This window comes from Harpia harpyja, chromosome 9 (assembly GCF_026419915.1).
Source record: "Harpia harpyja isolate bHarHar1 chromosome 9, bHarHar1 primary haplotype, whole genome shotgun sequence".
NCBI classification, from domain to species: domain Eukaryota; kingdom Metazoa; phylum Chordata; class Aves; order Accipitriformes; family Accipitridae; genus Harpia; species Harpia harpyja.
This window is the reverse complement of record NC_068948.1, coordinates 11081774-11104026: the sequence shown is the minus strand read 5'-3', so window position 1 is coordinate 11104026 and position 22253 is coordinate 11081774. Positions and strand designations below refer to the sequence as shown.

General features: G+C 41.2%; 1 protein-coding gene across 1 annotated transcript in view; it reads right to left on the bottom strand.

Annotated features, from left to right (window-relative positions):
- Window positions 1-767: 767 nt before the first annotated feature.
- The window catches only part of WTIP (WT1 interacting protein), an 87935-nt gene continuing 66449 nt past the window's right edge, over window positions 768-22253 (bottom strand). The window contains exons 4-8 of the mRNA XM_052795748.1: window positions 13545-13607; window positions 10936-11066; window positions 9786-9837; window positions 7835-7903; window positions 768-4993 (exon numbers count right to left, since the gene is read on the bottom strand). Of these exons, the coding sequence (XP_052651708.1) occupies window positions 4841-4993; window positions 7835-7903; window positions 9786-9837; window positions 10936-11066; window positions 13545-13607 (468 nt within the window). The 3' untranslated portion in view covers window positions 768-4840. The remainder of the gene's footprint in view (window positions 4994-7834; window positions 7904-9785; window positions 9838-10935; window positions 11067-13544; window positions 13608-22253) is intronic.

Below are 22253 nucleotides of genomic sequence, written 5' to 3'. Positions count from 1 at the left end.
GAGCATCCGCAAGGATGGTAGACTGACCAGCTTAATGGAAAGGAAACCCAGTGAACATGAGGAAACCAGGAGCAAACAGATTCTTGTACTCTTTCCCCAGGCATCCGCTTTTGGCCATAGTTGCAGACAAGATACCAGCGCTGATGAACCTTTTGCCTGACAGACATAGCTGCTCTTGCAGGACCACTGTGTGCAGAAGGTAAATGTGACCAAGCTCCCATCTGTGCCGTGAAGTTGGAGATAAGAAAGTGGCAAAGAGCCTCAGAAAGGTAAAACATATAAAAAAAGCACCTTTTTGATCCTATCAGAGCTCTGGCTGTAGTTTCTGCATTACTGTGACTTAGCAAGAAAATTGAGAAAATTCCCCAAACCAAGCTTAAAGCTATGCAAGTTCATAGCCCAGGCACATACTTCTCTTCTGGAACACTCCAAAACGTAATGGGAGTCTTGAAAAGGAAGTGTTCCTCAATACTGACTGTCCTACATGTGAACTAGCCAGACTGGTTAAAGCTTAATTAAAAATTGCCAGAGTGGCTAAATTCTTTTCTAAGTGCAGCTGCAAAATGTTAGCTGTGGGCATATTTTAGACCTTAATTAGTAACACTTGCACTGGAGGACCAAAATCCTTCATGAATGCAGCTGCAATCAATTAATATCAGTTAAGACATTTCTGTAGGCAATACAAGGGTCTCCTGAAAATTGCTTTAGTGCCCACCTAGATTAAAAAAAATAAAATACTTACATGCAACAAACTACAAAACCAAAGATAACTACAAAATGTCTTTATTGAAAAAAGCAGATTATAGCATCTAAGGTTAAATGCAACTTCTGACTTTAATATTAAATAACTTAGGATGATAGCAAGTAGCTTCTTCTTTAGATAAATAAATCTACATTTCCCAATTTTTTTTCTTCAACAATCAAGGGAATCAAACACTGAAACACAAAACCACAAGTAATTCTGAGGACTAAAAGACAGAAGCACATTGAAAGGTTTTACAAGGATATATACACAAAAATAGTTAAACTAATGTATATTTTCAGCATGTAAACTAGTTACATGATATACAAACTGGGAATTTATATATTTCCTACAAAATAAAAATCAACGTTGGTCCAAGTTCTTGGAAGAAAACTATATTCTTTTAAAGAAAATGAAAATATTTCTCAAATGAAAACTTAATTTAAGTCAAATTATATACTCTAGTTACGGCATTAGTTACAGGATGAATCACAAACTTTTAAACTTTTCTTGAAACACAAGAAAGCAGCTTTTGTCTCCTTTAGAGCTTTGGTTTACTTAACTACTCTGGAATTTCTGGTCTTAAAGAGCTCCTCTAACCATGTTTTCCTTTTGAAGCTCCACCTTACAAAATATACACACACACACACGTGCACACAAGTGAAAGGAAAAGGAAAGAAACCCAAACAAATCCTCTTTGAAAGCTCAATTACTGAGTGCATTCTTTTATTTTTGTTTTGTTTTCAGATTATTATTTTGGTCGTTTCTTTGGAACATGTCCTTCAGTGCATGAGGGACTCTGAATCACCTGCAACAGCTTTGTGCTGTAGGGACTTTGTAAGATTCCTTACCAAAATGGAAAGGTGTAGTCCTGATGCAAATAAGAACAAGTTGTTATTGTTTTGACTTTATGGAAATATTCTGAAAGTACAGCAAAAGCTTCTGAAGAACAATCACATCATAAAATGAATTCTAGAAAGTTTACATCTGTGTTGGAACTGATTTAACATAAGAATACTCCTTAAGAAAAATCATTAAAAGAAGCTTTCTCATTTACGTAATTCCCCAGACAGGAAGTAAAAATGTGCAGAAACTGTCACTAGCACTAAAGAGTACAGCACATCATTATTTTAGATTTGATTTTATTTTTCTCTTTGGAAAAAAAAAAAACCCCAAACCTGGCAAATTTCACTCAAGCTCCAGTTTTTATACTAAATGCTGGAAAAACAAAGCTGTACTTCATTATACAGTAATGGAATGCACCTGTCTATAGAAAATACTGGAACAACAACTGCTGCTTTCTGGTTTTAAACAAATTGCTTATTCTATATTGAAATATTACCTTTTGATACTTTTACCATGATGATACTTAACACGTTGGCACTGAGTAGAACTACAGGAGACTGACAAGTTAACATGTGAAATGTGAAATGACATTAAATATTTTTTTTCTACAGTATGATTGTTTTTGAAAAAAGAAGAAAAGATATGGTATGTACATGTTAGTATGCTGTCCCTTGAAAAGTATGTTGGGAGTGGAAACTTACAACTTGCCACTGAAGGAGGCAAAGTGCTAAGGAAGGTACTGGCAGAAGACTGGGCCGAATGCCAAAGTCATCTCCATCTCTGCCCACTGTGATTTTGAAGGTTTTGCTTCTATAGTGGTAGAGCAAAGCATTTTCCAGTACAGCGAGTACTGTTATGGGATGACCTGCTCACAGGAACAGACCCAAACCTTCTCTGTGTATTTTAATGATTGTTTTCCTGATTTGGGTTCCTTAATATATAAAGACAAGCAAGTAAAAATGCCTCAAAGCTAAATGTGATCTAAAGCAGCTTCCTTAAATGGAAAAAGTATTACATTGCAGCTGATGCTAAAAGTTTATCCTGAAGCTCTGCTATCTATCTTCCATGTTTGTAAGAACCTTAAGGAATCGGCCTAGTCATACAATCCAATTTAAGACAATTCTTTTTCCCTTTTCCAGCATTTGCTGTTTGGGCGAGAGGCACATGTACTTCCACTTCCTTCTGAGGCTGGGCTGGTGACTATGGACACAGAGGTGATGTTTGCAAATGCAGAAAAACTGTGCGTGCACCCAATGTCCTCTCTTTTGCATGCCAGGCCTCTGAGGTCACACTGTAGAAACAGGGCACTAGTTGGTTGCACTCCAATTCCTTCAAAACATGGCTATCACATTAAATACAAACTGACACATATTAATTAGAAAATGACTTTTTAAAGCAGCATCTGACTTGCCAAGGAGCATTCAGTAGGACAGGTTAATCTAGGCCAATGGAAGTTTGGCAAAAGTTCAGGAAACATACCTTTTGTTCCTTATTAACAGAAAAAAAAACAGTTCACAAGAATTTTTCCTGGCCCCCCTCCTCCCCCCATAAGGAAATTCCAGACTATCAAAAAGTTCTGTTAAGGGAGTTAATTATTCCACTTAGGAATTAGTGTCCATTGGATGCTCTTTGTACTTTTCAAGAGCACCACAAACAGCTTTCAAAAAATCAATGGAGCATAAGAAACTAAACTGCAATGGTGTTGCCAAATAAGTCATTTTGTCAGTCTGCGTGCTGAATTTAACATGGGATCATTTCTGAATGGATCGGTCAGATTCTAGATGTGTTGAGAACTGGCACGGAAACGTCCCAGTTTACACATGCAGAGAATCTGGTCTGGTATTTGCACTTCCTCTGGAGCAAGAAAGTTTTATTTTGTTGTGAATTTGGATACAGTTAAAGACAGCAATGATGGATTTATTTAAAATACAAATTCAGGAAGGCTGGATCAATTCTCAGGAGAATGCAAGGAATTTTTTAAACATACAGATGTGTGATTTGCATGTAAATCATCAACACATGGTAGAAAACAAACCATATAAAAGATTCATCTAACTTCCTATATGGAAGACATATATTTCCCCAGAGCTCTGAGGTTACTGTAAAAGCTTATGCAAAATATGAAAGTGTGTACATTCTATGTACATCTAATACTTGTTATAAAATACCAATGTTAAAATGGTCTGCTGAATCTCTAAATTATTATTTCTGCCAAACTGTACTTTGTTTTCCAATGAAGACAATCACTGTAATCAGTTCAAAAGTACATCTAGAAAAGAACACGAAGCTGAAAAGATAATACAAAAACCACTGTCCCCCTCTTTTTTTTAATAATGTATCAACATACAATCATAAAGCAGTTGGTAACAAATGAAGTCTTGTATAAAACAAGTAGTATAAAGACAAGTGTACCTTTGCATAGAAAGGGGCTGCTAACCCTATTAAACAAAAAACAGGTTTAAAAGATGAATTCTTTAGTAAGTGCCAAATCATCAAGTTGATATGAATGCATTTTGAAACTGTGGCTACATTTGTACACAGCAAGTGATTACAGAGGCCTGTAACTTTCTTCAAGTTATGACCCTGCATGTGCCAATCTTTTCGATATATTTCTCTGTAATGTGGTTGTTGTGCGAGATGCTTACCATATTTCTTTAACAAGCTAAATAGTCTTTGGATGACTGTGGAACCTTGGAGGATGGAAAGCCAGGCTGATGCTTCTTCACAGAATGCCATTATTTAACCCATGCTGAAAACTGCCATTGCCAAAACCACTTGTTTGCTTCCTATTCACTACTTCTGGGAATCTAAGTTTTAAAAAATGTGAGACTGTATTCTCTAAGACCAGAATTCAACAAAACTAGCTAAAATGCTAGCATTTATCTTATCATGCTTGCTGCAATATGATAAGGTGCTAACTTTTGGGAAGTAATTCTACACTCCTTACTTGGGCAAAATCTCCACTGAAGGAAAGTGAGTAGGGAGTGCAGAACAGCCCTTTGTACCATTGTTTTTAGAAATGCTGCCATTTACAGTTACAGTTTAGTGGTGAATTATTTGTTCAAGTAGACAGTGTCTCAGTGAAAATGTCTAGATAAAAGAACGCAGATGTACAAGATCAGAAAAGGACCCCTCACCTCTGATTTAAAAAATAAATAGCTGGTTTAGATGGTTATCTTTAAAGGAACAGGAAAGTCATTTTTAGATTTTTGTCTTCTCTTTCAAACGGCTTATTGGTATTAGAAATGTCTTTCAGAGTTCTGTGACATGCATTGGATAGCTTGGAGGTGGATGTGATGGCAGTTTAATATTAAGGCGCCTGATGTGACAGCCATGGCAGAGCAAGTGGCCCTCTAATGGGTAACAACGATGGCCTTCCTCATCATTGAGCTGCAAGCCACAATCCTAGAAGAAACATATACATCCCAGATTAGTGAATGGTTCAGGTAGGTCATCTCACAACAATGCTGATCTATCCTGCATAGCCCTGAGAGCTCCCTCCCACACCTCCAAAGCCAGCAACCTCAGGAGTTTTTGGTAGGTGGACCCTGACTATCTCATATTAAGCAAAATGACATCACTGAAACCAAACAGGACAGTCTATAGTAGTACCCAGCATTTTTCCCCCCATTGTTTCCCATTCTGGTCTCTTCTTCATCTAATAAATGTTGATGCAAATCAGACAAAAACAGGTCAAGGACTGACTCTGACACATACAACCTGGAAGAGGTTAGAACAGAGAAGGAGCTAATTCTGCAACAAGGCAGTGAGCAACAAATGGGGGAGCATAAGTAGAGAATGAGAGGAGTGGGGAAGAGGGGGACACGAGACATGTTTTACTTCTGAAGCAGGGCTAAACTTTCTCTAATTTGGAATAAAAAAAAAAAAAAAAAAGACTTCAAGGCCAATGGCCTATCTTTAGTGGAAATATGGTAGTACCTCTGGGACTGGCATGTAACTACAGGGATGACATGGGTGAACAACAGTGGAGGAACAGAGATAAAAATAACAACAACAAACAATGATCCTGCCTGCTGACTATTACGTACACTGCAATAGAGACAATCCTGGTTTTCAGTTGTCATCATTATAATTTTGAGGACATTTGAAAGTCATGGCAGTTTTGTGCTTGGATTTGATGTCTCAAGTATGTTAAATACTTAAAAATTGTTACTGTGACCAGTCCTGACAAACAAGAGATTCTGAGTATGTATCTGCAGACTTAATAGAAAAGCAAAAAAAAAAAAAAAAATTCAACAAGTTGGCCATATAGGTCATTTTAGTACTGAAAACTGATGCAAAGTTTTTAATTGGACACAAAGTACAATTTTTCAGCTTTCATAGCTCAAATTAAAATCCTCAGATTTTACAATGCTGAAATAAGAATGAAAAATGGGCTTTAAAGTAAGCTTTAAAACTGGCGTGTTAGTTTAGGGAGGGTTGAATCAAAGTTTCTGCCAAGGTAGTCTTCTGTGTGTTACTGTACGTTATACAATAACTTTATAGTCCTTTATGTAAGATTTAAAATTCAATTCCTCATTAGAATTTAACAATTTTGGATAACCTACAGTTGTGCCAAGTGTTCACACCTTTTTCTCTCTCCAAAATTGTATTCCTTTTCTGCAGTGAGAAAGCCTGCCTTCTCAGTGGATTTCAGTTTTAGAATGGGGGTCTATTGATCTGTAAAACAGCTTGAACTTCTCAGCAGAAGTTATGTGGTTGCAAGAAAGAGATGATATAGAAAGGCAGCAAAGTTTCCAAACTGACTACTGACTTTGCATGGCCACCAGGTGATGATGACATTAATGGCATTTCAGAAGTGGCTGCCTAAGTCATCACAGCCTTTGCAAAAGTCTCCATGTGAATACCTCAAAATACTGGCACTAACTTTTCTAGCAGTATTTGGAGACAGCAGTGACCCAGTGCGTACAGTTTGAGAGCCTGACTGGAGAACCTTAGGCAGTAACGTATCCCTGTATACACATGGCTAACGCCCTGACTTCTGTACGTAAACACACTCTGCCATTCTGGGCAGATGTGGAGGCAGCTTCATTTGCCTCAAACTGGAAGGAGAATGGGGAAATGAATAATGAAACAGAACTGAAAATAAACCCCCATTGGGACATTCTAATATAAAGTCAATAGCCTGAGAGAGAAGGGGAGGGAGCTGTCATCTTAGGTGAAGCCTGCACAAAGCAATAGATGGGGGAAGAAGGAGGAGGGAAGTACAGCTCTCCAAAATGCTGCAATTTCCTGTGCCAGTTTCTCTTGAAAAATTAACAGAAAAGGATGGAGTATCAGATATCTCTAGGGGAAGGAGATAACTGAGTGGATGGGGTCTTCCTTACATTTAGGTTCATGTACATTTCAAGATGCCCTGCATTTTGTTATTTTCTCCCTTTATGGGAAGCCTCTTTGTAAAACCTTTTTGTACAAAAGTGCATGGAAGATAGCATTGCTGCATTTTTTGCCTCTGGTGCTAAGACAGTTAGGAAGCACAGTTAGGATCTGTGTGGATATTTGCATGTTATATCAGAGTGCCAAACATACAGCAAAAGGGAAGTTTTGGGTTGATCTCAAATTAAAGAGTTTGTTTCCCTCCTCATGCTCCCGGATGCAGAGCTAGGACTGAACTCAGCTCTCCTCTCTGAAGCAAGAGCACTAATCCCACAAACTTGATCTGCCCCAATAAACTTTTAAATATGCTGCACAAAAGAAACTACTATGAAAAAAGTGACAGAAAGTCAGTGGTATCCCTGTCTCTTTTCTAACAAAGAATCAATATTCATTCAGCATGGAAAAAACACAGATCACCTAGAAAAGCCTTCCAGTGTATGTCCTTCCCTGCACAGGCAATGTGAATTCAAGTTTCCTCAGATCAGAGCGACACAAGCTGTATCCAGAGATCAGAAAAAAGAGAACTGGCACCTATTCTTTGTCCTCTCCCCACCTGGAAGTATTGAAAAAATTCAACCCAAAGAACCAAACCCAGCTTTTCAAGTCAATATACTGGGGAAAAAAAAAAAGAAACTAATTTGGTACTGGAAATGGCGGTACCACTTGCAGCCCAGCTAGCACTCATTCCTTTGCCTCCCTTCAGGAGCTGTGGGGCAGAGCCCTACCTGCCCAGGCATGCAAGAGCCAGCAAGTGCACCCTGAGGTGCGAGTCAGGCACCTACCACGAGGCTGCTAGTTATTAGCAAAGCCTTGCTGTGGGGCAGGCCAGCAGAGGTGCCTGATGCTTACCTCGCAGTGATAGCACTCCACATGGTAGTCTTTGTCCATTGACACAACCCGAATGGTCTCCTCGGAGCCCTGTTGGGGAAGCAGAGAGAAGGCAAGAGTGGGCTTGTAAAGCAGTGTTTTCTCAATCTTCTTTCAGTGCCCAGCCTATCGCTTTGGAGAGCTGTTTCCCCCGGGGATCCCCTCTTCCTCTGTAGAGCAGAGCTCTGTGACCACTGAGGGTCTTGTCCCCTGGAGCACAGCACTGCACTGCTAGTTTTGCTGTTCAGCAGCAGCGTGGGTGTCTGACATATCTAACCTGTAGAGGTCATTTGGGAAGTGTAGCCAAAACTTCATCCTTAAGGGACAAATTAGTCTTGAAATCAAATAATTTTCCAAGGGCACCCAGGATCCGAATGAATTACCAGGCAAAAACTATGACCTGCTGGTTGGGTAACCTCTCCTTTTAGACATCCTGGGCTGAGTTTTCCAGGGCTTGTATTCCCCTCAAACCATCTGCTGCACAGCTATTTTGCACATGCATATGTCACTGTATGTACCTCATAGGGATTTACATACCAGTCCAGCAGGTAATGATGCGCACAGGCCAAAACCTCAGCATGAGGGTGGATGCAGTGGAGTTGTGTAATTCCTGGCTGAGCCCCAGGCCCTGCAGAGCAGCTCATACCCTTCTTGTAACCTCACAGACTCTTTCCCTGATCCGCTCTGAAGCCTCTGAAGACAGAGCTCATTAAATTTGTTGCCTTGCATTGTTTCCAGTTCCAGGTCTGGTTAGAGCATCAGATATGACGTAGACTATGTCTGAGAGAAGCTGTGGGCAAGTAAGTACCTGCGCTGCTAGACTTGAACTAACCTAAGAAACCTCCATGGGAAAGAACATGGAGTCTATCTTGCTAGCCATCATCACATGAGTCAGCAGCAGGACTGCTTTTTTTCCTTTTCTTTCTTTCTTTTTTTTTTTTTTTTTTTAAAGAAAGTAATTTTGTAAGACACAAATCCAGTGAAATTTACATAGGGGTTTTCTCCTCACATGCCATCACCAGGACAAGAAGTTCTGGCTCATCTTTGTAAGGGTTTTAATTGTGTGAGACCTGGGCATTTAACAGAAATAATAATGACAAATAGAGAGTAACATGCAGTGATGGAGGTGGGCATGCTGAGAGGCTCTAGCCACAGGCTTAACTGGGGCTTATAGTATGCAAGCTCTGGCTCTATAAACATGACAAGAGGAAAAGGAGGGAGGAGCTGAGGCCCTTGCTTACAAATGAACTGGTCAGTGACCTCAGCAATGGGAACTCAGATGGTGCTGCACCCACCAGAGTATAAGGGAGCACTACTGTGGGCAGGCAGAAATGGGATGTCCTAATGCACAAGTCTTATCATGCTAACTATACTGTCAGGATAGGCTGAGGTTGCAAGCAGGTAATTCACCTGGGTTCCCTTTTAGCCAACTTTTCCACCCCTTTAAGCACTTTCATTACATTGCCATCCCAGGATGACAGATTGTGTGGCCTTCTCACAGGGTCAGAGTAACTCTCAGATGTCTTTTCAAGTTTGGGCATCTTAACAGGTCCACATCAGAAATGCAAATGTATCAGACAAGGAAATTTGCTATTTGAGCTAATGGAAGATTCTAAAAATAAACAGGGCTTTAATTCTTGGGTCATTCTTGGAGCCCCAGTCAGGGCTTTCAATTAAATGAGATTTATAACAGCATAACTAAGACCTGGAAAGCACCCTAAAGATACAAAGTACTATGCTGCATAAGTAGAGTGTGACGATTACAACTTCTGAGAATGTTTGGGAGTGACATTACTGCTGAACCGTATTTAATTTAGTATCTGACATAGTATTGACTCTGGAAGAGGGGGGAAAAGCATCTAATACGTTTTTAGAAAGCATTCATACACCAATAGTTGTTTTTTCTAAAGAGTCAGTGCATGTTAACATGTACCTGTGCTGGTAGGATCGGCTGGTTACAGGAAGCGCATTTTGGTGCAAAAACCCTAGGGTGCAAGAAGAAAGTGTTCAAATCACATTTAAAGTTTCTTCAAAAAGTAGAACCAAGAGAGCTATTCTAACCACGCCTTGTTTTTAGCAAAATGTAGATGCACAGGATTTCAAATGCCTCTAAATGTTTGATGATATCCAGGGAAAAGGAGATTTGGAAGAGGCTGATCTACCCCAGCTTTATTGCTTAGGTCTTCCTGACCTCTAGGCATCATGAATCCAGGCCTCTTCCCACATATGCCCTTTCTCTTACCTTCCTTTACTCATAAAGCCATTCAAATTCTTTCAGAGACTCGCTGTTTTGACTGCAAAGCAGCTCCTAATTTGGGGACTGTCACCATCTGACATCAGGAAGACATAACCGTGCTAAATAGGAGAGGGGCTGATCATGGCTAGGATCTACTTAAACCAAATACATCAACTGGTCTTATTGTCCACAGCTGCATTTTATGACAATCACTGGGCCAACATTCACTCTATCCTTGTAACACAGTCAGCTTGGTACCAATAGGGTTGAGTTCAGAGTGATTTACTCTTGCTGCATAAGCTGAGTTATTGGTTGACTGGAGCTAATTCACATTGCCTTTGAGGGGGAGAAGAAAGGAGTCCAAAAGCAATCACTTAAACCACAAAACTTTGTGTCAGGTGAGGCTAAAATCATTCTAACACTAGCTGCTAATTACATGTCTACTGCCCAGTCTAGGTTAACCTAACTTACGCTTACCGGTGTCACACACTACCAGAACCTCAACTCTTAGAAACAGCCAGCAGAACCTACCACCACTTGCAGAATTAGCCTGATCTAATTAGTATTTGAAGTTCTGAAAGAAGTAGAGAAAGAGCCACCAGAGAAGTACATCCTCTGACACAACGTGATTTTCAACCTCACCTGGCCACTGTATGCCACACTGGGCCCATGAAGTGACCTTTAATATAACTTTAAAATACTTCACAAATGCAACATGTGAGAGCAGCACTCTAGGAGCATCTGAGCAAATACGAATTACCCTTTTTATCTACTACAAGGCTTATAACTTAACCAATAATTTAACTACTGTAATCTTTCCAAGCACGCAGTGGATTTGTGGACTTACGTATGGTAGTCTTTGACACAGTAAATATTGTTCTCCACATCAACAGTAAAGGGGACTCCATCCAAACATTCGTTACACACCACGCAGCGGAAGCAGCCGGGATGGTATGACTTTCCAAGGGCCTGTAAGATCTTAAGAGGCAAACAGCAAAATATGTGGATGCATGATTACATGAGATGCCCCCCATATACTGCTGTGTCTGACTCAATAATGACAGTGAGAAAAGCACTTCAGGATGAAATTACCACTCTCTGGATCTGTCAGCAAGGGGCTTTTTAAAACAATCAACTTGCTTATTTCAGTGGGTTTCAGTAGGCTCCCAATAAAGAGAGAGAACTGTGAAAATCAGGCAAACGCCCATCAGTCTTAGCTCTGCAGGGCCAATACTGCCAACAGAAATTAAAAACGGCTTCAGAGGCCACTTCTTGGCAAATCCGTTGCAGCCAAATACAAGTTACTGGGATACAGAGTTGATTCACAAAACTTAACAGGCTGTGACAGACGGAATCCAAAGCAGTCATTACTCAAACTTAAAATAACAAAACAAGCAAATAAATAGGCGTCCCTTTATTAGTTAAGGATCCTAATCCACCACAGTTACTGACTGGTTATCGCTCAGTTATAGGGGCCCATCAGTTTCTGTTAAAATTCCATCTGTATCCATGTGTTTGGATACAGATCCATCCATCTGCCCAGGCTTTTCCCATGCTGACCTTCCCTGTTGCATTTTAAAGGTTTCAACGAAAGGCCTGATGCAGTCTCAGCTACACTACTACAGAACAGATCCCCTCCCTCCTGGTGTCCTCCTATGTAATGCTCAGCGTGGCACTGGGGCATATATCAAGGAGGATGCGCCAAGCCCATGAACAAGCCTCTGGGTAGAGTGAAACATGCTATCATCTTCAGGCAGCTCTGAACACATTATAGCACCAATTGCATACACTTCCAGTGTAAGAAATACCTTTGGAAGGTAATTTCAAAAAGTTATCTGCTAGCAGCAGTGCTCAGCTTAGAGGTGCTAATAAGCTGGAGATGAAAAATCTCCACAGGCCAAGCTCTCACAGCCCTGTAGATGATTCTATGAATAAAGATCAAATTAACAGGAAATAAGAAGTGGTGCATAGGAAAAATGCAGAGTCAATTTAACCTTTTTTGCCCCTCTAATGAAGCCCTATAGGTGTCCATTCAATGAGTGGCATCAGACTCCATTTGGTTTGCAAGCCTGTTCCTAGCCAGAAACAACTCGTCTCTGTGTGTGTGTTGCTATCTAGGCAGCTACATAAGACACACTTAGCCTGGCATGGCTGTGCAGCCACCCCTTTGCAGGAGCAACTCGTAATTCAACTGCACTTTCAGCTTTGAACAGCTTCTGCTGTGCCCAGGCCTGTGGGGCTGCAGCTCTCTGCTCCTTAGCTGTGCACAGGCACCGCTACTGTGCAGGCATGTTTGTTGTTACGTGTGCTCCCAGGGAGGAACACGAAGGAATTAGCCAAATAAGCCTGCTTAATTCCTCGAGATCCCAGAGCTGTTTCCTTTTGTCAGAGCACACTTGCTGATGGGAGAAAGGCAGACAAGCACCTGCCAAAGCTTCCAGCTACTCAGCTCCACCAACGAGATATTATGGACTCTTGCCTGGATTCTGCAATTAATGGCCAGCTCAAAGCATGCAAGTCAGGATACCCCTCCCCCTCCCAGCATGACACAACTCTAGAAATTTGCTCTTGGGCTAAAACGAACAATATCCTTGTCCAACCAGTGGTGCCAGGATATGAGCCAGAATCCTCATTAGTGAAGTCTCCGTTCCAGCTCCTACTGAACCTCCGTGTTTGCAATGCAATAGCTACTTCTATTAGGCATACTGAGGTTCATATACATATTAAAGCAAGAGGAAAATAGATATACTACATGATCTGCACATCTTCAACGTGCAAGCCACTTAATTTTGTTTGTTTGGGAATTTCTGCTTAGGAAGAACAGACTAAATTCTTCCTACTTTCACCCACTGAAATGATGCCAGCAATATCTGGTCCAACCCATAGCCCTTTGATTTTTTTTTTTTAATTATAAAAGTAACTCTGACTACTGGCTCCCTACAAATCCCAGTGGCAATAATGCATTTTAACTGACATGGAGCAAGTGGCAGAAGGTAAATAAAACAAGTCACAGAGCAGGTAACAAACCTCAGGACTACTGATAACGTCCCTCTCCTCTCTAGCCCAGATTCCATCCACTTGACAGAGCTCTTGCTATTCTATTGTCTTACAGAGCACAGCCTCTGTTTTCTTTTACCATATTCTCCTACAAAGCTATGCTGTATTGTCACCCTTTAGTATTAAAATTCTATTTATCTTTTTTTTTTTTTTAAACTGGCATTTGGCAGAACAACAGCCTCCCATGATCTCAGGTAGAAAAGAAGCCAAATTTACTGTACTTAATAGTAATAGAGCATGAAGATAATTTTATTTACTGCCTCAGTTAAAAAAATTACCTTGACAGCAGTGAAGACACAATGATAGTCTTACTAGGGAAAAAGCACAACGTCTCACAGCGCACTACCCAAAGTACATGAAAAGCAAGCTACCCCGCAGTTAGGAATTTAGGTCTCTTACCATTTCCATTATGAGGTGTCCACAAACAAAGCACTTGTCCGCTGTTTGCTGAAAACCTGAATACTATTCAAACGACAGAAAAGAAAGGATTATTAGTAGCCACTCCTCTAGCTGCAGAAATACCTTTTAAGTCAACGCTGCGCTATTTTCCAGCCTGTGCCATATATGATAGCAAACTATACAATAGGTTTGGGAGACAGGAACTCAGAAGCCTTCGCTCTGCTCTGGCAGCATGCTCAGATAACAGCTTGGCCTTCTGATCCACTGCAGGATTTCCACTGAGATTTCCAATGTAACAATATTATTTTAAGTTTGATTTTTATTTTTGAAGCCTATTTGGTGAGTTTGCATTTGGCATGCTGGGATTAACTTGATTTCACTCATTTGGTTGTTGTTGAGGAAGTAAGTAACATAGGACTTACCTCCCAACTCCTGCTCAAATTAGTGACCAGATCCTTACTGACCTCAGATTTTGGACCTATATTTCACTCAGTGCTATATGCAGGCCAAGGAGGATTTAGCTGCCTCGGGGATACCAAGCTTTTTATCCAGGGAAAAATCTAAAAGTCCAGTCGTAGGAACTTGGGCCCCCTGCGCAATGTGGGCAACAGTAGGGTACCTCAGAAAGATGATACAAACCCCAACCGTCAGCCCATGCTCCATCCTGCAGTGGGAAACGGGAAGGCTGGGCAGGCCTGGCAGCAGAGACCTCTCACGTTCGGTGCCTGGGGCATGGCAGCAGGGAGATGCTTCACCCGCTTGGGACCAAAGCTCTGTGTTCCCTGCCTGAGTGTTTTTGACCTTAACTTTGTACTTGCGTCCCCAAAGCAGATCCTGTTTCAGATGCCAAAGTCTGTCTTTAGCCCTGTGTTTAGAAGTATACAAAAAAAAAAAAAAATCAAGGTTATCAGGCCAGACGACTGACCTACCAAACAACTACCCCACAGGCAAGAGGCCTTAAGAACTCCAGCCATGTAATTTTGAAACTGGTATTTGCAGTGGCTGAACTTTATCCTCACCCACTGCGGTCCCCTGCAAGTGAAGTGCTGCATGTGCATTCTTTCCTGCCAGGGACAGGGTGCCCAGTTATTTGTACAGTATTGTACAGTGATGCTTATTTCAGCAATTAAGGTTGTAGCAAAGCTCACCTGAAATGTGCTTCAGTTGCACAAGATAAAAGACAGTGAATGGGGAGGATGAGTGTAAACTGGACTCTTCTCCCAGAGCACAGGTTAACTGGCTCAGGCATCTAATGCATCCTCAGAGCCTCAGCCCAACAGAGTTTACGGCTTGCTCCATTCCCCCCTTGATTTAGTGGGGATTAACTGTCCCCTCACTTCAAAAGCCAGTGTTCCCAGCCTAGAGCTGCCATATGTTTTCCTTTTTATGGGCATGAGGGGATTACATGTTATTTCAGATCAATAGGTTGGAGACAAAATTATTGTTGCTATGCAACGAAGTGATTATGAAGGAAAAGGTCTCGCAGACACTTTGATGGGCGCAGAAAGTCAGTAAATGATGGTATAGCAGCTGTCACAGCTCCAAATTTACTATGCACTGAGGAACACAGCTCATGCAATCTTAAACTTTGAAACGTCATCAAAAGAGACCAGGGTGTTGAGCAACAAATACAGAGGCAGACAGTCCTAGCTGACTATTTCTGCAAGATACTGTTTTTTTTCTTTTTTCTTCTTCTTACTGATGCAGAAAAAAAGGCCTTACTGCTTGGGATGCTTCTTGGCTGCACTGTATCTGAGTAACCATCTGGCTAGCCTATTTCCTAAGGTTGCAAACTCGAGGGTTACTGGAAAACAGGTGGGTAGGTCCTAGTGGCGCAGACAGCAGAGGATTAACAATAGTACAAACCCAGCTAATTCTAAAATCCTGCTGGAATGAATTTACTAGTACCATCTGGCTGTCATTTGATAAGGAATGCAAAGGAGCATTTACCCAGCTATTGATTAAGAGGGAACATTATTCCCCAGGAACAGAATGGCATAGTGGTCAGATTAATGTCATTTATTTATTGCTAACTAGATTGTCATAAATTACACTGTTTGTCAGAAAGAAAGGTTTTGCTGACACAAAATCACTCTTTATATGACTAACCCTATTAAATTAAAACCATGATTTGTTTTTAACAAGAGAATTGTTATTTGTCAAACACATCCAGAACTGGATTACCCAATTAAGAACACTTTGCAAAATGGCAGTGAGTCTAATAGCAGTGATAAAATATTTCATGGGCTCGGGGAGCTGTCCTTTACCGCTACACTCTTCTGATCACAGTATCGATCCCAGACAAACTGGAGACCTGATTCAGTGAGATCACTGTTTTGGATTCAGCTCTGCTTGAGCTTTAAATCTATTTGGACTGGAAAAGAACAGCAGCCTCAGATCCTAGCAGCACTGTTTTCTACATGTTGGTAGTACTGCGGACACTGCTGTTTAAAGGTAAACAAGAAATTATTTTCTCTACATTTTTGTAGCTCACCTGTCAACTTCTGCTTTGCAGTGTTTGTTCTTAACTTGGAGAGTTCAAACAGGGCTGTTGTGCTAAGTTTTCAATTTTAGAAGCAGAACTTACAAACAAAGTCTTAAAACACTAATGAAAATCGGCAACGTGTATTTTTGAAGTGCTTGATTATTATTAACCCACACAAATCTTGCGTGTGCAATGAAAGAGAAGTTGTGACTTGCTCCAGACGGCACACAAGGCAGAATGGCCTCGTTTATTATCTCTCAACACACCCAAGAGCCTCCCCAATGCGGGGTTCCTAGCGTGGCTGGGTGGAAGAAGCACTGGTCCCCCAGCGCCTGTGGACTAGGTCACTGCAAGAGAAGAGGAGGGTATGCTCTACAGGCCTGTAGCCTCTTTTATTACTGACATAGTTGGATGGGGGAAAAGAGCTTTTGCGCACACCAGCCCTCCCTTGCAATCTGGAGACGTGAAAAACAGATTGAGGTGAAACAGCGAAGTAATACAGGCTGACAGGCAAGACCCTAGTGGAGAAGCCAAATCACAGCTATGCTTCTTGTACACATAGTATTTTATACATACAATTTCATTTAGGATGTAAGCAGTACTGACCTCAATTCTAGCCTTACTCTATACGGGTTTCGTACGTGCCAGTTTTAAAAAAAAAAAAAAAAAAGTAAAAAATTTTGTTGGCAGACCAGTAAGATGATGTAAATACAGACCAATCTCAAACTGGACAGAAACTTTCAGAAGTCTACAGACAGTCCGTACCCAGGACAAACAGGAAGTGTAATTTTGAACTTTCCCAAATATTCATTACAGATGCTCATTAAGCATATATAAAAACATTGAAAGAAGTTGTTATAACAAGAACAGCTCAGAAATTCAAAGTTGAAAATGAAGTGTTATCCTTTCCTCTCACTTCTGTGACTTAGAAATAAGACGTTAGTTAGTTACCAGGATGCAAAGAACACAAATGCATGTTGAAGAGCCGGTATATTATTTTTCCTGATTTCTTAGTTTGGTCCCAACTGTTTTCTCCCATATTCACCTCGTCCTTGACTTCTCTCTCAGGATAATAAAATCTCCCTTTATGTGCATGAATCAAGACTTTGTAATCAAGCTCCCCAATGATACACTTATATAAAATAAGACTCTGGGAAACTAAATAAACCTTGAGAAATATGTTAATTATGTTAGAATAGAAGAGTAAAAATAAAGTAGAAGACTTGGCTGGCTGAACTTTTCTTTTGTTTGCTGTCCACTATACTTTGATTATCAAATAGGCAAAAAAATCTCTAATGATTCTGTCCAACAGTCTTTGTTTCAATGTAAGAGGAAAACAAGTCCCCTTCTGTCCTGAATATTTAGGCCTGTTAGTGTCCTCCTGTGATAATCTTGGGGTTTATAACTCTTCTGTCTAATGTGCAATATATCCAAAAGAAATTAACAATGAATTTTGAGCATATAATGAACAATTATGCATGGAGGATAATCCCACCAAGTACTATGAGAAACAATTTCTCCTGTCTGCCCTCAATCCTGTAACCAATCTTGGTTGTCTACCCAGGGTCTTTTAAAGCTTGATGTTCTCATCATGATTTTCAAAAGCAAAAACATTCAGAAAATAGCACGCCTGAAAAAGGCTTCAGGACCCAAAGTTTCTACCTTAGGCAATGTCAGATCTTTGAAAAGACATGTCGCTTCTTCTCCTTCGCATGCCTAACCGTGCCCAAGGAGAGGCTGATGCCCTTCCCTGCTGTTACGCACTCAACAAAGCAAAAACCCTCCTCCTGGAAACAGACCCTGGAATCTCATTCCAGCCCATTTTCTTCTTTGATGAGGATGTTCAAAACCTGCTAAAGGTTTGTGCAAGCAGATTGAGTGGGTTACATTTCAGTAGGTGTGGCAGTTGCTGCCCCGGTAATGGTATGAAGCCGTAAAAACTACAATTCACTGTTACAGCACTGCAAGGTCACCGAATGTGATTGCTCAGCCTAGGCTTGCGATTCCTACTCTTTTATGCTTTAAGGGCTTTTGAGAGGGATGATCAGGAGTTTTTGCCAAAATGCTTCAGGCGTTTAATTCTGAAAACTAATTTCTGAATTGGGTGCTATGCTAATAATGTATTCCAACCCCAGGCTGCCTGTAATCCCTCACAGACTCTCTTCTCCTTGGTTTCCCATTAGCAGAGCATCTGTCTTCTCACTGCTTTATTGTTTGCTCTCTGCATGGGACCCTTAGTACATGGGACACAACAATGCAAGAAATTCATGGGATCACGTTAAGAGAGGGACAGAATATCAAATTTGGTTTCATGCAGATGAGGTTTTGTTGATGTTGGTTTTTTACACACATATTTAAATGCTGCGATTAAACGGAACTGAACAAAATGGGGCCTTCTCAGGCTCAAAGATACAGAAGCCTCATGGCAGGTGGCAGAGATTAAACTAAAGGAAAATCGTCTAGAACTTTACTCTTCATCTCACTCAAACCCTTTCATATATCCTGTTGCTTCACCCAGTCTTGCTGCCAGTGAGGAAACACTACTGCAGCAGCTTATCTTCTTGTGTTTCCACTTTGTTATGTTTGAAGGACATGGGCAGGGCAAGGAGGGACTTTATGTTCTGCACAGAGGTAGTTGGTCTGGCCATGCACAAAACTGTTGCCAAAAATCAGGAATTCAGCTGGTAGCTAACTTTGCCTTAGCAGTCAGGCATTTTACAGCCTCTGAGAAGGGAACAGCCATTTACTTCCTAGAGGGCCTACAGAGACCCATGTGTGAGCACTCACCAAGGCTACTTTTACTTTGTCTGATTAATTAAGAGCCAATAATGATTTTCTTACCTAGATCTTCCTTAGACAAACTCCTGTGGAAGCTTTGCGGTGACAATGATCAAGAAAAAAGCCCGAAGCGACAACTTTAACTCTGCATCATATCATACAGCCCAAAATCTATTAACTTGATCCACATTGTACAGCACTTCATATTGCACAGCGCTATACTCTTGCTGTGAGTTATTTATTGTCATTGCTACTATCTATTATGTACACTGCGAGAGAAAAATTGTCTACATTAGAACATATCCTCCCAGGAAAGAAAAAAAAATCTGCATTTTATTCAAAACACTTGTTGAAAGATTTCAATTTGAAACATAACAACAGCTAATACCAATGTTTACTACAGAAGTGGAAACACACCACTTTCTCACGTTTTTTTTCTAATTCTCCCATAGAAAAAAAAATAGTGCTGTCTGCTTACAAGTGTTTGGCAGGAGTTACACATAATTAGAAAGAGCTCTAGTTCTTTCACGTATGCTTCAGTTATTGTAATTTACTTTTCAATCTAATATTAAGAAAAATGGGATAATCTGACTTTTTGGATTACCATCTCAAAAGGAAATAGGGGAGTGACCATCTGGCATGAAACCAACTGGACTTTGTAACACACTCTTCAAAACATTCCACTAGCAAATGTAAAGTATGGGATAGTTGCAAAAGCTAGTCCAGTGATACATCTCAGAAAAAAACCCCATCTTTGTCTTTCCTTGGTCTTTCTGTCATGGCCCAGAGAGTGATTCCTGGGGCCCATTTAACAATCCGTAACCCAGTCCAGGAAATGCTGAGCATCCTTTCAGAGAATACACACCTTACTCACACATTGACATTTCATCACATTATGTTTATCTACATTATCACCTGGGTCTAGGTACTGCCTGTGTATTGCTCTTCTATAAACTTGAGAAATTTTTCTGGACTCCAGTTGGTCTCCTATTTCAAAACACCAATTTTCTTCAATTAGCAGAGCTGCAGTTTGCCATGCCATGCAGTGTTTGCAGCATTCACCCTTAGTTTCTCAGCCTTGGTGCCAACATTTTTATATGGGCCCTAGCTTTAAAAATTTGTCCTCTGGGATGAATTCCTGGGAGAAAATCCAGACCTCCCTGAAGTCAATGGGACTTCTGCCACTAGCTTCAATGGACTTGTAACTTCTTGATACGGGATACAGCACTACAGTATTGTGTTGCAATAAGAGGTGAACCCAAATGGCCAGCTCTACACACTCTTCATGCTGACTCGCATTCAAGTCCAAAGTGCAGAGGCCAATCAATATTTGCCTACCCCTAAATATTTTGAAATTTGAATTTTAAGCCCACCTGTAGGCTTGATGCAACACTTCAATTCAGAATACCCCGGTTAATCATCATTACTGTCAAATTTGTTTATAAAATAAAACCAGGACCACTGGCATACTACAAACTCAGGAAAAACTATGGAGGGAAAATATTCAAATTTTTTTGGCAGGGAGGGGCTGGAGTGAGACACACACAAGTAACAACATGAACTTTACTCCCTCATGCACTGATTACAGTAACGGGCTATAATCTGTTTGGCTTTGTTTTCAGTGACAGTATTTGGGAACACAGCAACACTCGGCATTCATGATGCCTGCGGAACTTGAAAGCACCTCCTGTCCCAACCTAGAGCTGTCAGCACCTTGAAAATGCTCACAGACTTCCTTATAGTTCTGTACATTAGCAATATTGCAGCAAATCCCTTTCCGAGCTTTGATTCCATTATTCTATTAAACATACCAATAAACATCCATGTCTGTCTGTTCTCTGACTGCAGTATGCATTTTAATAGCAACTCTCCTAAATACAACATCCTGACAGTTATCTGTAACTCCATTTGCTCTGTGATTCCCATTAGATATGAAATGAACACAAGCTGCAACTTCAATCATTTACCTTTTCAACTGAGTCTATTTTTTCTGAGAGTCTTGCTCAGCAGCAGCGGGTTCTCTGACTAATGCACTAGTCCCCGTGCTCACCTCCCAAGGGGGGTCTCCAAACATTTATACTCGCTGAGATGGAAATGCAGGCCTCTGACTCCAGCTGACACCAGCTTCCATTACACTTGATAACAACTATCTTCCTAGGGCCCCAGCAAGTGGGATGGGCCATTTCCCACACTACCAGCCTTGGAAAACAGCATGTGCACAAACTGAGAAGAATAGCCTCGTTAGTATTAATATTTACATTGCAGCCATGCCCAGGGGCCCAAATTAGGGTAAGGGTCCTGTGTTTGGTGCTACAGGAGATGAAGGTGCAAGCCCTCCCTCTCATGAACCGCCGATCACCCAGCTCGTTGATATCCTATCGCTTTCCCCCATGAAAGGCTGATCATTTCCATTCATCACCTCCCTACCGGTCTTGCACACCCTGATCCTTTCACATTTTTACATTCGTTGAGAGCGTTACAGTTGTGGATATAAGACGAGCCCCTCTATGTTCTCTGTAGCCAACTTTTGCGTTGCAGTGGTCAGCTATGGAGCAAAGTTGGCTACAACTGTGGCAAGGAGAGCGTCCTGAGCAGGTACCAGTCACTGGTGTAGGGGAGAGAAGGATTAGAAACCACAGTAGACTGGATGGAGAGGAGAAGGAAGACCTGAGAGGCAGCCTGCAGGCTTGCAAGGCACAGCTCTGTTGGGGCTGTGGGCTGCTTGCCCTCCTTCTGCCACAGCCTCAGCCCCAGCCTCTCCCTGGCAGGATGGAACGAGGCCAGGGCAGGGAGCCCCAGAGGCACCGGCACGCAACCATCGCAGGGGCTGCCCACCCTCCAGGCTGGGAAGGGCAGAAAGGGGACACCCACAGGCCTCCTGGAGGCTTGCAATGCGCTAGGTCTCTCTTTATGGTTGGCATGTGCAAAATGAAGGTTTTAGAGCCTTTCACTTTGAGGATTTATGGGCAAAGCAACAGATCGTCCTCCAGTCTTACTCACTGAAATGGATGAACAGCTTTAGATGAAACTTTCAACAACTAATGACAGCAAAGTTAGCCGGAGGCAAAAACCTGGCGTGAAGAAGTTCAGCCTAAATGATTAAATTTGGCAAAGTTATAAGACAGTGAAAGAGATAATCTTAAAAGGGGAAGTTTTGGATGACCTTAACGCTATGCACTGCAGCTTGTGGTGTCTGTAATAGGTTATTTCCAGAGCATCTGAGTGTCTTCCAGTAGTGCATTAGGCAATGTAACTAACATCTGTCACGAGGTTCATTTTCCCTCTCATCTCCTCCCTGGAGGGAAATCCTCTCATTTCTTAACCTCTACTGGACCCCCACTCAATAATGTTCATTACCTCAAGAGAAAAAAGAAAAGTCTATCAAGGAGGGGGGAAAAGAAAAAAAAAAAAAAAAAAAAAAAGAGAGATAATAGATCTAAGATTCA